General features: G+C 33.9%; 1 protein-coding gene across 1 annotated transcript in view; it reads right to left on the bottom strand.

The window, feature by feature from the left end:
- Positions 1-18,544, bottom strand: part of LOC143202586 (uncharacterized) — a 105,568-nt gene continuing 87,024 nt past the window's right edge. Inside the window, exons 3-7 of the mRNA XM_076414199.1 lie at positions 10,062-10,302; positions 9,080-9,201; positions 5,729-5,914; positions 5,487-5,676; positions 1-5,428 (exon numbers count right to left, since the gene is read on the bottom strand). Of these exons, the coding sequence (XP_076270314.1) occupies positions 562-5,428; positions 5,487-5,676; positions 5,729-5,914; positions 9,080-9,201; positions 10,062-10,302 (5,606 nt within the window). The 3' untranslated portion in view covers positions 1-561. The remainder of the gene's footprint in view (positions 5,429-5,486; positions 5,677-5,728; positions 5,915-9,079; positions 9,202-10,061; positions 10,303-18,544) is intronic.

The following is an 18,544-nucleotide window of genomic DNA, read 5'->3' as shown; positions in this document are numbered from 1 at the left end:
TTATTATGATACATTTATTTATTAAAAATACAATTTAAATATACAATATTTACATGATTCAAGATACATAGTGATATGAGCCTCAGAATGGGTGTGTTAAGTAAAGTATACAGTACAATTTTTAGGTACAACAATTTGAATAACAGTGCTAGAGAAAAAAAATTGATGTCTTAAGTTATAATATTTAAAGATTTAATCCGTAAACTATTGACAACAAGAAACAATATTTATATATATAGTGATAAATTCGAGCTTACATGATTATTCTTATCCACAAATAATTCGATGTAGGCATGTGGTCAGTGATTTATACTGGCATTAGTTTTTTTTTGTAAGAAATGCCAAACGTCACTTGCATTCACTTAGGATGATATCAGTTCGTGGTTCGTACATATTAATATCAGTACAACATAATATTTAACATGATGATTTATATCACATTTAAAAATATATTTTTCAAATAATAACCTAATATTTTAGAATATTAATCTGGTAAAATTTTATATTTATTATATAATACACAACTGAACCCGTTACATTTTAAGATATCAGAATATATTTTCACCTTTCGTGCGTGTTTATTGTTGTCGTTGCCAGATCGGGATTATTCACATTACTGGAAGAAATATTGTTCGAGGAATCGAGGGGATCTACTGACAGATCTTCTATTTTTTCCGCCGATGAACTGTTTTGTTCTTGAGCTTGATTGTCTGAATTACTAATAACATTGACTGTGTTAACGGCGCTTACTTCTTTTGTATTTTCTTCTGTCACGGGAGTCGAACTATCTGGTTTATATTCGGATTGTTCTTTTATTAGATTTGGCTGTTCTGTGACACTGGGTGTTAACGTATTTAATATATCCACATTGGCTTTGCCTGATTCGTCTACTGATTGATCTTCGGTAGAAGTAATTCCGATACTGCTCATAGTAGAAGTTATATTTATTTCACTTGAGTAGTTCATTTCTTGACTGGTTTTTGGGGAGGATGCTACTGATGCTTCAACATCGTTGGTCATATTTGATCGAGACAATATTAAAGCCGTGATGGGGTCCGCATCCATTGTAGTTTGTTCAGTAACGATTGCTGTTTCCGTATTTTCTTTAACCATGTGATCAATAGCTGGATTTACGCTCCCATGTGTCATATTATTTGGAACAGTTATTTTATCAAATTCCAGAGTGGTTGTGTCAATTGCTAATAGATCTTCTGCGCTTGATTCACTATATGAAGTAACAGTTTCAGTGTTATCATGAATAATATTTTGTTCTTGTTCTTTATTATTATTATTGGTGTCATTATGAATTATTTCCTCTGGAACATGTTGAGGCTTCGTTAAATTTTCTGGATTAGCCGCCGTTGTCACTTCATTAGTTGATAAGTTGCTGTCTTGAAATACGGCTACGTGAATGGTCGGTATATCTGAAGTTTTGTTCTCCGCTTCTTTCGCTGAAGTAGTCTCATCGTTCCTCGTGATAATAGTATTGAGTGTGTCATTTGTTTCATCGCCTTTATTTTCATCCGTTGATATATTATTGCCTTGTGGAAGTGTAGTTGTTTCTTTTTCGTTTACGATAATATTTTCTTGAGATGACTGAGTCGTTGCTGTATCTGTTGCGTTCGTATTAGCAATCGAATTATACAGCATCGTTACGATGTCATGCGGGAACATTTGTTGTATTCTAGTTGTCAGCTCGCTGTGCATTGGAATGTCCGTTGTATGTACCTTTTCTTCTGTTATATCTATGTTCCTTACAGTTGTGACTTCGGGAATCGATGCCAAATCAGACATTTTTCCAATGGTAGTGTCAGTTTCAGGATTATGCTCCGTGGGTGGAAATTCGTATTCATTTGATGCAGTCATTGTTGGCTTAGCTTCAGGTATACTTTGCTCTCTATGACTAATATCGTTTTCGTGAGAAACGGTTGTTGTCATAACATTAGATGGAGTATTAATTTCAGTTGATATAATATTTGTTAAATGAATTTCGTGAGAATTTTCATCGAAAAATATGTTATTTTGAGGAGTTAAAACTGTAGTTGTCGCATCCTCAGATAGTGCGATATTTTCGCTTGATCCAATACTTGTTAATGGAGCCTCAGTAGCAACTTCCGGTTCATTAATAATGTTGTCTTGAGTAGTGGAGGTTGGTATTATAACTACTGGTGGCATGTTGTTTTCAGTTACTGCTGTAATTTCAGAATCAACGGCCTGTCCGTTATTGTCTGGAATTGGTGCAACTGTAGTTATAGTTTCTGTTAATACATTATTTTCGGTTGATGTAGATTCAGTTATTGGAGAATCAGGAATAACGACATGTACACTCTTGTTGATATCTTGTGGAGCAGAAGTTGTTGTCACAGCTGTTGTTAACTTATCGTCTAAATGTCTTCCATTGCTCTGAGTTATTTCGTTTTCAACAATATCATTGAACTCTGGACTTTCGGCGCTCTTTGGATCATGTTCGTCATATTCCGTCCTCTCCGTGTCGTTGTGGAATGGGTACCAGTGATCTCCGGAATGTAAAATATTTACGAATGTATCATTCTCAATTTCTGGTAAGAAAGGCGACATATTTTCTGTAGCGGAGTGATCTGCTTGGTGCTGTGTAGGTATGCCGTCTATAGCTTCTGGTGCAATCGGACTTATGTCCGATTCACTAGTCGCTGGGTTACTTCCCGCTAGGTTTATGATTGTTGTTGATTCTTTTGAAATAATTTCTTCATGACTTTGTGTTGTTGCTTCAATTTTTACTTCCTGAGGTGAACCGTTAGTGGTAACAATTTCAGCTTCAGGTGTTACAATTTTTATTATGCCAGGTATGCCATCGTTGGACATTGAACTAGATGTTTGAGTTTCTTCTTTAGGCTTGCTGGTAGTTGTACTATCATCATCTGGCTTGTCACCTGTCGATTGTTCGTGTACGACATCAACATCAATGAATGCATCTTCCGATTTCGATGAACGACCTTCTGAAATAGCTCTGCCCGTGCCTAGACTGGAGTCGATCCCTGTGATGGTTAAATCATCATTGCTTTTGATTTCGTTAATGTCTTCGGGGTGTTTTTCCGTATTTGTGGTTGTTTCCACTTTTGGATTCGTTGGAGTTGGAGAACTTGGCTCTAAATAGGTTGCCTCTTCGTTTTCAAAATGTTGCATCGTTGGGTCTTCTTCAGTAGTTATTGCGTGTTCATGCTCTAGCTCAGGTTCTAATAAATTTGATGAGGATATTTCTTTGGTATTGAAGCTCTCTTCATTATGTTCAGGTGCTATAGTTAGGATTTCTTCTTTGTTTAGCTGATCGTGGTTTGTTGTTTCTTCTGGAGCTGGTTGGTGTTCGTGAACAACTTCTTTGCTTATTTTTTCTATTTCATTTCGCATATTCAAATATGACGTGGTTTGATCCTCAACGCTTGAACTTTCTTCCAAAGCGGCATTGTCATCATGAGTAATGACTGGCTTTATTTCTATGTTTGTTTCTGTTGATGATTTCATATGTTCTTCTGCCATTGATTTCAACTCTTGCTCGCCTGATTGTTCCATTTCATTGTTTGGTTCCATTGATGATCTAGTGTTTTGTTCAAGAATTATGTTAGAACTGTGTTCGATATTAACGTTTTCGGTACTTTTAGAATCCATTTGTAAATCTGATGGAATGCCGTTTGAGGTAGTTGGAACAAACTCGGTACTTTGTTCTTCAGTGTTGGTTTTTATGTTATTTTCTAAAGGTGATTCGGCAGCTGGATCATCAGTGTTTTTTTGGATAGACAATTGAGAGTTTTGTTTGTTTGCTTGAGCGGTTTGTGCAATAATTTCAAAAGAATCTTTGGTAGAAGACTCGATGGACGTTTCTGTTGCTACGCTCGTTGAATCGACATCAATTCCAGATGCTTTATCGATATCTGCATCTGTGGATGGATTCATGGAGAGTCGCGTACCAACTTCAGTATCTGACTCCACAGTAGTATATATAACATTTTTAATTATATGGTCCATTGATTCTGCAGATGATGGGGCAGCAGGTTCGGTCGATGGTTCTTCCATTGATTCAATACTAAATTTGGTGACTGGATCAGAATTTACTACAGAATGTTCTTCTGATTGTTCGACAGTAGCTTGATCAGTTGGTTCCGTAGTTGGTTGGGCCGGTACTTCACCAGTGGCGAATGAAGCTAGTGTAGTCACTACTTCGGCAATTGGCTCTGCAACGGGTTCAGCGGTAGGTTCAGCAGCGGGTTCTACAGAATGTTCATTAATAGACTCCGGATTTATTTCAGTGATCGACACTAAAATAGATTCAGTAGCAGGCTTAGTCTCTGGTTCTAGAGACTTCTCAGCAGGTTCTTCTGCAATTGGCTCTGGCGCCGGTTCAGCGGTTGATTCAGCAGTTGGTTCCGCAGCCGGCTCAGCGGTGGGTTCTGGAACAGGTTCAGCAGTTGGTTCTGCAGTGGGTTCAGCAGCTGGTTCTGAAGCTGGTTCAGCAGTAGGTTCAGCAGCTGGTTCTGCAGTGGGTTCAGCAGCAGGCTCTGAACTTGGTTCAGGAGCAGGTTCTGCAGCGGGTTCAGCAGTAGGTTCAGCCGCTGGTTCGGCAGTTGGTTCTGCAGCGGGTTCATCAGTAGGTTCAGGAGCTGGCTCAGCAGCTGGTTCTGCAGCGGGTTCGGCAGCTTGTTCTGCAGTTGGTTCTGCAGAGGGTTCAGCAGTTGGTTCTGCTGCTGGCTCAGCAGCGGGTTCAGCAGCAGGTTCAGCAGTTGGTTCAACAGCTGCTTCTGGTTCTGCAGAGGGTTCAGCAGTTGGTTCTGCAGCTGGCTCAGCAGCGGGTTCAGCAGCTGGTTCTGGTTCTGCTGATGGTTCCGGAGATGGTTCTGCCGCTGGCTCGGCAGTTGGTTCAGCAGCAGGCTCAGCAGCTGGCTCTACCGATGGTTCAGCAGTGGGTTCAGCTGCAGTTTCAGGAGGGTAATAAGCTGGATGTTCGCCAGAATGTTCATTATCGTAATGAGACGCTGGCTCTGCAGAGGGCTCAGTTGCCGGTTCTGCAATTGCTTGATGTGTGCTTGGGAAGAAGTGTTCGTGTTGGTTCATATGGGTCTCGCTTTCATCTAAAACGGCGCTGTTTTCCGAGATGCAGGATTTTCCATCTTCATCCAAGACTTTTCCCTCTTGACATATACACATGAAATCGAGCCGTTGCGCATAATCGAAGACGCACTTATATTGACATCCGTTATTGTTATTTTGACATATATCGTTTATTTTGTCCGATTGTATCAATTTTGGCGCCAAATGGTACTCGTCGATGTATTCTCGGTTGTTCTTACTGATATCATTGATTTCTCCGGCAATTTCGTTGTCAATGTCGTTCTTGCTATTGTACGTATGTTCCTTGTAGTTCCACGCTACTCTGAACTTGGCTACTATACTTCCAGGCCTAATAGAAATAAGAACAATATGAAAAGTTGCTAAAAATATGTGTCGTCTATACTTACAAAAATTCCATGACTTTCACTTCAATATTCTCGAGCTCGCTCTGTAGGATATCATTGGCCAGGAAATAGTTCTTTAATTGTTCTTCGATAGTCTTCGCTAGATGCTGATATTCGGGACTGTCCTTTTTGTACAGTTCCGGAACGAACAGTTTATTATCAATGATAATTTCGGATTCCAAAACTCGTGGTACTGAAACATCAAGATCTTTAAATGGGTCTTACTCGGATGGTTGGTATATTACTCGTTTGTGAATTGGTGGCTGGGGGAATCGATGACTGTGGCAGCGTCTCCTGTGGAGGAGGTTCATCTTGTTTCATGTCAATGTTGTTGAAAATACTAGCTCCTTTTATAGTCGGTTCATTTCCATCGAAGTGTCTGGCGGTCATTTCCTTTAGTACGATTGGGGCTTTGTTTCCAATTACGCCAACTAGTTAATGAAATTAACTTGATTAGTGACTAATAAGGACCTTTTTTACTAAATATTTATAATTAAATTCCGTTAATTATACCTTAAAGTTCCTACAATATCTGTTGGATTGGAAAACTTGCTCTATGATATATGCATGTATTTTTATTACTGATATTTGTTAGTTCTACATGTCAGGATAGTTATATTATATAACGGAAATCATATAATACATATAATCAATAAATCATATAATCATATAATACTTATTGCCCACGGGCAGATTGTTCTAAGACATTAATAAAAAAAGCATTTATTAGTAATATTGCGAAGTGTCATTGAAAACAAGTGTTAAATAACATAACCTCACTGTTAAATTCGATAGTTATGACATTTCTTTACACAAAATAACAGTTTTCTGTTTACTGACACAAATGTACGCAAGATTTGAATTTGACGCTTGCTTTGATTTGCTTTTATTGATCTAAGGTTTGTACGGTGATTATTAAAAAAGTTTAACAGCTGACCGTTTAGGTTTAATAAAGGTAAATAATAATTCAATGAAGACATTTATGGAAAATGGTTATTGAGAATTTTGATAAAACAGTACTTATGTACTAGCAAAGTTTGGTGTGTTATTTCAAATATAACCTTATCTTAGGTTATTTATGACTCAATTTGATTTGTTAATCAGTTTTCTTCTACTACTTGTACTACTACTGTATTACTATCTACTTATTCTTAGAAGTACATGATAAGGCTGATCTATGTGGGGGATTTAATAATATAACGATATAGGTACATACATCGAACGAAACCATCATGCAAGATAGCTATATGGTACTCGATGTTGTAAGTAACGCGTTTTACTTGGGCTTTGAACAAACAAGCATCTTCACATCATCATAACAATGCTAGTTCGTGTTCATAAGCTCTCTAATTGGGTTGCCAAGTTTAGAAGTGAAAAGAGGAGGAAGAAGAAATGACAACAAGCATAGTTATATAGAACTGTGTGTATATGCTGTTTATATATTTTCGTATTTATAGTAATTCCTGTGTTTGGATACGATTTATTATTTATCATAATTTCGATACGTTCCAAGGAAAAATTCTGATGCTAAACAGAAGTTTTGAGTAATTCAAGGAACAATATTATCGATGACGGAATTACTGAATTGCTAGATGGGGGAAATTGAATAGCTAAAAACTCTTTTTTATATATTCTTGTGAATAATTCATATAATTTTCTGAATTAATACAATAATTAAGCTAGAAATATTTAGAATATGAGTGATAATAGTTTTTAAAATTTTTGTTTTGAATATATTTAAGTAACCCTTTTCACATTTAGGTTAAAAGCATTCAGTCAGCAGTATCTAACTGGAATCCTTTATTTCCGCAAATGTTTTTTGTCCTCGAAGTATAGCCAGGTGTCACAGACTGCCAAGTGATGTGAGAGACTCTGCTTTTGTTATCAGTTAAATACTGAAGAGATATCACTGCTGTGCGGGATAACAGGATTCCCTTTCTTAGAATTTCACTAGTATAGTAAAGAGTATAGCACTAAAACAATAGCATATTCATTATACCATTTAGCGATAACTGTTTTTGCTTTTTTAATTTAATTACAGCCGCAGATCCGTACTTCTTAAAAATACCGTGTTAAGCTTTTAAAAATGATATTAAGTTTCATAGAGTTACAATTTTACTAATAAATAATTTCCTGCATTCAAGATATGCAAAATTTGACGGTAAATTTCCAGCTACTCAATTTCCTTTCTTTCTTAATGTTTGATGTGATATTAATCGTATTATTAGAAATTGAAGCATGCGGAAAAGGATCTGGTTTAGGATCAGAACATTCTTCTCTTCTTCCCGTACGATACAATTATTAGTCAATTTCATTGTCATTCAAATGTTGGTTTTTCAAATATAATAATGCTACCATTATTTTTCAAACAGCTGCAAATTTCGCGAAATAGACTTGTGGAGTATATCTAATGCAATTTTGTCCCATTCTTTTACCAAAATATTCGCCAATTGCTTCAGCGATGTTGGAGATGGAACTCCACTCCTTAGTCTCTGTTGTAAAACTCCCCATAATGGTTCAATTATGTTGAGGTTTGACGATTGTGCTGACAAGGAAAGATGTTTAATGATATTGATCTGCTCTGTTTGGCTTAGTAAGAACTTCTTCCTTGAGGATGCCGAGGTATTTATTTGCAATAATCCAGTCACTGATATGAGTGAGAGAATAAGTTGATCTGTATCAAGATGGCAGGATTGTAGGCTTCTTCTGAAGTTCTCCATACATTTAGTATCCTTCGTACATTGGACCATACTAAATTATTCTAAGCATCAAGTGTTCAAGTTTTATTATTTTTGCACTACTTCTTTTGCACCTTAGCGTTGACTTCCCTTATAAAATGTTTAGCAGTCGCCATGCCCTTCCATGAATGTTGAACAGCGTTACTCAAACGAGTGTTAGGTTCTACTGTTACTTTTGCTGCGATAGTTTTGTTGTCTTTGTCAGTTAACTTTGGGTTTCGTCCACTATTTCGCTATCTAATTTTTTTCACCCTATGTTTTGTGTATGTTAGTAATCTCTATTTTATCTTATTATCTATTTTATATTATATTATATCTTATGATCTCGTTTTAACCGTCACAGAACAAAGCGCATAATACACTCAAATACAACCTACAAAACTTGGCATGTAAACTGAGCGATACATACGCGTCATATTATTTAGATGAAATTAGTGTTACCAACATGGAATACGATGCAATATTTTTTATACTAACAATATTTTACAGGTTAATACTGTGTTCCTCGTTATTTCTTTGCATTCGTACACATTCATGCCTTCATTTTATGCTGAATTTTCCTAACTGAAACTTACGCGGGCAGATGATTTCTTAATGATAGTAGCTTCATCCTTGCAGATGTGAACAATTTTTAGGTGACCTAGAGAAGACTTTACGAAAATTAATTTCTATTATTTATTTTCGTTTTTGTCGCTATTGAGGTGACTGAACTGACGTAACTAATATCATGAAAGAGAAACATTTCTGTGATATACTGTTCTGGCGTAGAAAATGCGGAATAACTTTTTTCGCCTCTTGCAATAATCGCGCTATTATTTATTTAAAAGCGACTCGAAAGAGAAAGTATGTCTCACTCACCAGCCGCTAAGATTCCGATAATTAATGCGGCTGCTACGATACATATGCACAGGATCCAGCAGAGGTACTTGCTTCTGCTCTTCTTGCTTCTCTTGTCGGCGGTCACGTATAATTTCTCGCCTCTGTAAAAGAAGAGAAAATTGGAAAATCAGAGTTTATTGAATGGAATTCGTTAGTCAATATTCGTTAGTATTGTTTAATAATATATGCATGCGTAGTATGATTAACAAATATTTCTTTTTGACATGGTTTTTTCCATGATTCTTGAAATTGAATTATGAAAATATTGACACACGATAATTTTTTAATCGTTTTGCATTAAAGCACTTCAAGGCATTTGTAATGCTTTTGTTAATTATTATAATTTTTACATTATTATATGGTGAAAAATTGATTGATTTTATTCTTTTCTTCATTAATACATAACAGGTCAATTGAAAAGTCCCTGGCTTGACACGTAGATGGCGATACTAGAATTAAATTCATATGTTTTTTTAGTTAGCCCTAACCCTCGAAAGATGCGTGTATAAATTTGACAGCTGTCAGATCATTAGTTTGTGAATTATGGCATCTTGAGTGAAGCAACCTTTGTTTATTAAATATTATTTTTTGAAGGGAAAAAATACAGTTGAAAGAAAAACTTAGCTTAATGCCGAGTTTGCGGACACTGCTTCAGAAAAATCATCCATCAAGGATTAGTATGCTAAGTTTAGATGTGGTGAAATGAGCACCGAAGACGGTGAACGCAGTGGACGCCCAAAAGAGGTTGTTACCGACAAAAACATTAAAAAAATCCACAAAATGATTTTACAAAATCTTTGGAAATACGTCCGATGAAGTTCATTATTGTCAGGGAAAATTTACATTACTTCCCAGTTTGATGGATTGACCAGTGTTTAAACTTGAAATTCGAACCGTCTGCCATGTAATCATTTAAGTAAGAACTCCAATATTTTATATTTTCCAATGTAACTCTTCTTACCTCATATATTTGCGATGCTCATTGACTGGTACAAAATATTCGTCGTAGGAGATTCGTCGTTCGTCATCATTGCCCTTCTTCACGGGTATTTCACTGATGGAGTTGACCTCGTAAGGAGCGTCCAACCCGTTACTCATCGGTTTCAGATTGATCAGTTCCAGATTGACCATTTCGTTCATGTGACTGTCGTTGGCTGCATAATCTCCATTGATTGGTTTGGAGTTATTGAAGGAACTTCGAACTGGAAACACATAAAATCATTAGATACGTTACGCATCTGCTCTATATATGAAAATTAATAGCTGTTCGTTAGTCTCGCTAAAGTTTGATGATGGCTAGTGTGATTTGGCTAATCCTCATTTTAAAATTATTACGGAAGCCCAGTGATGGTTTATATTGTAAGAAAATATGGAATAATTACAATAAAAATAGCAAAAATAACAATTTTGTTTCCTCAAATAAATGTGTTACTCTCACTGTCATCAATAGTTTTACTCTCACAAAGGATCAATATTGTTGTTTGTCAAATATTTATAATTTATTTTGTTACTAAAATGTTGATTATTCTTTAAAAGAACCGGTCGCTATTATAAAACTATTGTCAAGGGTTATATTTCATAGTTTTTGATAGGTACGTCGATTGATAACGTGAAAATTAAGTAAAAAATAATGAAATATACTCAATATGATATAACTATTGAAATATTGTTAGAATTTTCATTCGCATTGTAATTGTGGTCGAGTAAACCTTTAAAAAAATGCAGTTGAAATATGAAGTGACCATTCAAATTTTACCTGTTGGCCAAAATTCAAAAATAAAATAGTCTTTTAGCGTAACCTATATTAAATGGACAATTTGTACAATGGAATGGTTTCATGCAGGACAATTTCATGCCCACTTTCATTGTGTTATACCATAAAAGTTTCTTAGTAAAATTTAAATTTGTATTAGAAATAATTTAACAAAATCTTAAATAATTGTAGTTACAAGGATACATTTATTACTTGCTAATAGCGCAGTGGTAACAGTCATTATTTACCAGATCCATTACGCTCATTAGTTTCTGGGGTGGGAAATGATTCCAGCCAATTCTTGGCCAACATTAAAAAATAAAGTCGTTTGGGGTAATATTGAACAGGACAATTTCATGTCCACTTTCATATTCTTATACCATAAAAGTGTTATGGTAAAAATTAAATTCATATCAGAAATAATTCAACAATATCTTAAATAATTTCAGTTACAAGGATAAATTTATCACTTACTAAGATTACTGTTACTAAGACCACTACCAGATGCAGATAATCAGTTCTTACAAATTTATTTTAAGGGCAATCTGGAACAGTGAAACGACATGTTGTCCAAGAACTACAAAGAGTTCTTCAAACCAGAACAACGATTTAGTCAACATATTCAAAATTACATGAATGCCATCTGATGCCATAATGTCGTCGTCAGACCTGACAAAACACCTGCTTGTGAGTACGAGAGGAGGTTTAATTCCCCAACAATCAACGTATTGTTATTGCCAAAGGAAATTTGCTAGATAGATATAGGTCTATCTAGTCAAAATATAAAAATAGTTTCTTACTTTCTAGTTGTAAAATTGTAACTATTTATATAAACGCAAAATGTTTCTATAAAAACATATGTGATTGTTTAGTTGAAAAATACATATTCGTTATAATAAATCATAATTTTTATTTATTTGTTCTGTTTTCAGGTCAGCTTGTCTGTCGAATGCTGGTAGACCAAGAACATTTTAATTTATGTAACACGTGTATAAATCACTTTCTTTTTAATAATCGATGTGACGAAGATACTTTTCAAGCCCCGAGCACATGCCTGAAACAGATGTAGTACATGAACAGGAGCCGGTTTGATACCAGAGCGAACTTAAAAATTATATATAATCGTCCGTTATTTCTTCATGGTTATCGTTCACATATAGTTCTGGGTTTTTAAATAACTTTCAAGAGCATTATATATTTATTAACAGTATACCCAAAATTGCTCTGGATACAATGGACTCATTGGAATAAGCGTATTAAAATATTTTTACAACTATAAATCTGTGTTTTTATTTGTTTCATTTCCATGAATTTACTCAATAACTTAGTAGGTATCAAATATATGTTTAGGATCAAGTGCAACAAAGTGCATTAAATTCGAAGTTCGAGCTGGGTTTTTATCTATTTCAAGTATTTGATGGGCTTCGGTAGCAGATTTTTCCAAATCACACAGGTAATAAGTGCCCAAAATACAATTTTGAGCATTTCATCTGAATCTGAATTCAGCATCTGAATATTTGACGTGTGCGCCACAACATATTTTAGAAGAAACACTGGAATTTAAGAAACATATATCAGTGAAGGATATTTTAGCAAGCTGAATAGAATATAGAGAATATCCGAAGGTTGGTCCTATACTTTCTAAAGAACAAAGAAAAAGAGCATTTTTGTCAACCAGCGATATAATGCCAAATTATAGAAACAAAGAACAACTTAAAGAAATTGAAGAAAGTTGCCTAAGGAAAACCATTCTAGTCACGCCAGTAACCAGGCTGGGTAAGAGCTGATGTCTCTTGGGATGGTCTCTAATTTGGTCGCACGTTAGTCAGTAGATTTAATGCCTAGGACCGTAGTTTGGATATAGTTCAGATAAACTCTTAGTTGGTAGAAAGGAAAATGGAAAATATAACAAAAAAGCCAAAGGCATACCCCCGTATTTGCTGAAACGACAAAAGCAAGATTATATTTTCGTTGTAAACCAGACAAAGCAGTATATAGACAAAGTAATATTACGTCAGACGTCAATTACACATGCCTGCCACAAAAGCGGTTTTAGTATTTTCAACTAATGTGTGTTGGTATGCTGGAAACGAAAATAGTATGGAAAAATTTCAGAACTTCAGGATTTTTTCCATGTCATGCAAAATTTTTATAGATATAAAGGATTTATTATTATAAAAATAAGAGATCTTATTTTAAACTAACTTTCAGTCAGAATTAATATAAATATACTTTCATTCATAATTAAGAGCTTGGAATTGGTTCTACGCAAATTAAAATATGAAGACCTTGAGTAAAAGGTCTGTGGCGATTTTAAAATTTATTCATGTTGTTTGAGCAAGCTGGGTTTACTAAATTCGCTTGCCTGTTATGTCTATGGGATACTAAAGAGTGAGCAAAATACAGGACTATAAAGTTGGTGAGAAGAACATCCTCCAAGAAAAAATGTTACCTCCACATATAGATCTATAACCACAGTTGCGCATCAAGTTGGGATTGATGGAGCAATTTGTAAAATGACCACCCAAATTACTTTAAACACATAGTTTCGAAGTTTCTATGCCTCCAGAAGCAAAGACGAAGGAAGATGTTTTCGTCCGATCAGACATTAGACGGCTTATGATCGACCCATGATTCATCGCAACCATAATGGAAAGAAGAAGGGTGGATTGTTTTTAAAGAGGCCATAGATACATTTTTAGTTAATCATAAAGATCCCAAATATAAACCAATCGTCAAAAAGGCTAAAAGCATTTCAAGATTTGGGATACTCAAAAGTACATTTTTTTCATTCCCATTTCGACTACTTGTTGGAAAATCTGGTGAAAAGCAAGGTGAACGATTTTACCAATATATAAATGATATAGAAAAAAGATACTAAGTGGAGTTTCTCAGTGATATCAGACTATTATTAGACGATACAGAGAGATCTTCAGAAAGATATTCTTCCCACAAGTGAAAATATACAAAGAATAGTTTTACTGGGAAAAAGAAAATGTTTTAGTGTGTACAAGTGAATGTATATTAAATGGTTTGTAAATAATATAATATTTTTGAAATCTATTCTCTTTTATTTTATTGTAATAACTTGTCTAACATAGTTAACCAAATTGTCAAGTGACGTGTCGTTCTATGACAAAAAGAGTCATTTTCTAATTCAGCACAGAACAAAAAAGTCACAAAACCTAAACAGCTCATAGATTTTTTTGTAGACCGTGTTATTTAGTGATAAAATTTACTTGTGTAAGGTCTTTTATTTTTTTATAGAATCGTTTGCTGCAAGATGTTTGATGGGACTAACTGAACTGATATCGGTATTACCTAAAATGGAAAACAAAGCAATACTGTTTACCAATAAAATTTATTCATCTTCGTTTTTGATTACTAAAAATATTTTATAGACCATATGTGGGGTTAAAGGTTTTTAACAGACTGTACAAGCACCAATAACATCAAGTAATACTATCATTACATATAGCAACAACGCTAAATATCTCGGAATAAATCTTTATGCAAAACTTCGCTGGAAGGAACATATAAAGAAGAAAAGAAAAGAACTGGAATTGAAATATAGGAAAATACTCTGGCTGATTGGAAGTAAATCAAAATTATCAGTACATAATAAATTGCTATTATATAAGCAAATACTGAAACCTATATGGACATATGGAGTTCAATTATGGCGATGTTCTGCAAATTGTAACGTAAATAATATACAAATGTTTCAGAACAAAGTTCTGAGAGGTATTGTGGGCGCACTCAAATACTATAGGACTGATTACCTACATCGAGACCTTCAGATATCTACAGTCAGTCAAGAAATCAAGAGAATTGCAAGGGGGTATGAGGAAAGACTCCATTCTCATGAGAATATTGAAGTATTGCAGCTTTAGGATACCATCAGAACAGGACACAAATTCAAAAGAATCAAACCATCTGATCTTGCGTAGTGTGGTGTAGTGAGGTGCATATGATAAAAAATACAGCAGTGACATGTATAAACATTATTTCACCGTAGAGTGAGATAGGGTTCATGGGTCCTCCTAGATATGTACCTAGATTGAAGTTATCATAAAGACAAATTGTCGGTTAGACGGAAACAACTAGTAACAATGTAATAATTAAATAATAAAAAAATGAATTCATTTTAGTCAATCATAAAAAATAAAGTATTTTAAGGAAAGCTTGAATAAGAAAGTAGTGATATTAGTGGTTTAAAGTAATCACCCTAGTTATATACGAGTTTTTTCAAATATGATCGATATTCAAATGGTTGATTAAAATGATGAATGAAATGCATTCTTTAAATTGGCCCATGGCTGTTTAACTATACACCATCAACTTTGTAGTTTCGGAGAACTAAAAAAATAGTTTTAATGTAAATTTGATATTATTTCAAACCTAATGTGATGGAAGTTTGATGAAGGTTGTTAATATTATAGTAAAAAATAACATTCAAATTATAAATTCCACCGAAAATGTTCTACGTTTTTAGGAAAAAGTTTTTTTTACAAAACAATTGAAAGACGCCATCGAACTTTTCAAAGAACTACCAATTGTTTTCGTCTTGTTTATGAATCAGCATACGGTGGGTACATTTACTATTTGTTTGACAGAAAAGTGGTCGTTAGCACTCAAATCTTAAATGACTAATATCGCGAAGGTCGTTCATCAACATCCACCATTATAAGAAATATCGATGACGCAAAAATCATTGACCTGGGAGGAAATACTTTCAAATGCGTTTCCCATTATTTTATATAAAAATCGCATTCTGCTCTACCTGCCTTGTTTGCGTCTGTATACTTTTCGAAAAACTGTGTTGTGTTTGTTGTTATATCCAATAATATTATTGAAATTCATTTGAATATTCTGGTCATAGCGTCTGTACCGGTTTTTATTTGCATATTTTATTGCTTAATATTCACATCATGTGTTTTGAACATGAACATGTTTTTGTTGGTTTAATGGATATACGATAGCACTTTACAAAATGTTGCTAAACAAATTGGAGTAATATGGTTGCAGTATTTTGGGATTAGAAGACAAGACAAAAGGTTAATTTTTATACATATAGGACCATTTAAATGTTTTTTTAGTTTGATCAACGACATGTTTTGATTAAAAAGCGAAGTATCAATGTAAATAACTCTTAAACAATTTAACATAACTACTAAATCGGATGGTTTTGGCATTTCTTTACAAAAATATCAGTTTTCCAATTGATACCATGACCTATGGCCATTTATTGTTTTTATTCTTTGATTTGAAAATGTTTGTTGTGGAAGCTTATCAAACAGTTTTAGAATCTTATGATGATAATGCTAATATAACACATATAATTCATGTAGCATATCATCTACTGAATAGTTGAGCAAGGTAACATTTACAGAAATATTAAACTACTGTAGAAAGTATACTCCAGGACATACTACTTATGTGTCTATTAAACAGTTGTTGAAATTATTTTTATTATAAAAATTAAAAATAAAAATTTTATTAATGCAAATATTTTTTTGCAGTTTTTCTGGCATTATTTAAATTCCGTTTTAGAATAACTATGTTAGTGAATATTCAAAATTATTTTGGTGTTACGATGACATGTAGTAAAATCATTTTGCTTCATTCTCCTTGAGTACAGAGTTGGGCAAAATGCATTCTTTATTTTAATTGAAGTACAAGTTAGTACACAATCTCACATGTATTTAAAATTCGAAATACAAAATATTTTTAGGTGGTGTATTGGAAGTATAAAATACAAAATACAGCAGGTTAAGTGTTTCGGGATTTAATATAAACTGTTAAACAAAACGATTTTTCTTTTAAACATTTTTTATATTTGGACAGCGTTCAAGACTGGTAAACATTTTGCCATCATTTTATTTACTAGTATTGCTAATACTGTTTTTCCTTCAAGTATTCTAGTTTTATAGCTGACAAAGTGTTAGACTTTACTCAAATAAGTCATTTAATTTTTATTTCTATCTTATAAAATGCATTATAGAACCGTAAAGTTCCATACTATGGGACAAGAATATTCAGACGATTTGGGCTGACTGTTAAATTTATTTAAGTTTAAATGTATTTTGAAGCCATAAGTATTTGAAATATTACTTTATCATCAGGTAGTTGAAATACTGCCCAACCTTGCTTGTATAATAATTATTCTTTGTTCAGCGTCGGACTCAAACGCATTTACTTCAATATTTTATACTAATTTCGTTCAAGTTTTCAAAAATTCTAATTCTATCATCCATCAGATGTTCATACATAATTATCAGCAAGAATTCCGAAATTATCGTGTGTATTTATTAGTTGTAACACTTAATTTTTACAGATGTTCCAGCAAATTAGCATTAGAACAATATTAGCAATTAGATATAATGCAGCAAATGTCATTTTTTATCAAGTTATTCGTTCAGTTTGTGCAATTGTCATCCAACACAAAGTTCTACAATTAATTACCAATGCTGATTTCTACGCAACCAACAACGAGCTGCACGATGACCTCGGAATCAAATGGATACACAAAGTGATCCAATATTTCACCTTAAAACATGAAATAAGGCTGCCAAATCATAGCAACGTGAAAGCAATACCGATACTGGGCAACACGCAAGAAATCGGAAGATTGAACTTTAGCTTCATAGCTACTGATGTATTAATCTCGTACTCGCCTTGCTTGTGTATTAATGCAAGTACAACAGAACAGTAGCAATAAATTAATTTGTCAATTAAGATTGTATTAAGCATATCTGGATGTAATTAATAAAAAAATATATTTAATATTAAAGAGTTAGATTCAAAAGAATATATCAAAGGAAAGTATTGGTTTTGTTTGAGAGAAATAAACAAGTGCTAGGTATTTTTGGCGTGACATTATCATTTACTAATATTATATAAGTTGAAAATGTGAAATAATATTTTACACGAAACGTATTTTATTTTAAAAGGCTTAATATAAATGAACAAGTTGATTTAAGATCAATAAAATATTATGTGCTGGCATGTATTTGATAAGCGATATTTATTGGTGAAAAGGTGAAGTAAAAGTTTATATTAAATATGTATAGTAAACAATCGTTAAGCAACCTAAGAACTGTAAATTAGATGATTTTGGTTTACATAAATGGTGATGCTGATCTGCCATATCTTAATGGTTGGTTTTGCTTTCAATTATTTGCTTAAAAGGGACGATTTTAGTGCCATTATTAAATAACCACCTGGATGACTAGAAAGAAGAGATTTTTTGTGACGTATTGTGAGTGGCAATGAAAAGTATAAAAAATACGGGAAGCGTAGCGTGCCAAACGTAAAAACTCATGGGCTCGTCCAGGAGAGCCATCGACCTAAGCAGATTATTCATGGATATAAAGTTTTGCCGAGCATATGGTTAAATTAACAAGGTGCAGTGTATTACGAGCTGTTAAAACTAAAAGAAACTATGACTGTAGATATTTACCGATGTCATCTGAACAAATTGGGCGACACATTGCTGCAAAAAAATGAGCAATAGCAAGTAACAGGCGTGAAGTCATACTCCTGCATGCTCGGTCACACGTTGCAAGACTCGGTTACGATACGCTGTTGCAGTTCGAATTAAAAGTTCTGTTGCATTCAATACTGCTGCAAATTGTACAATATAATCGAAACTATTTTGATTAATGTTTTGCAATAAATGCCTTTTTAAA

The sequence above is a fragment of the Rhynchophorus ferrugineus genome, unplaced genomic scaffold, assembly GCF_030347505.1.
Source record: "Rhynchophorus ferrugineus isolate W39M unplaced genomic scaffold, kcgeb_rfMv2 rfM9, whole genome shotgun sequence".
NCBI classification, from domain to species: Eukaryota; Metazoa; Arthropoda; class Insecta; order Coleoptera; family Curculionidae; genus Rhynchophorus; species Rhynchophorus ferrugineus.
Note: the sequence above shows the minus strand (reverse complement) of the source record. Positions and strands in the feature narration are given on the sequence as shown.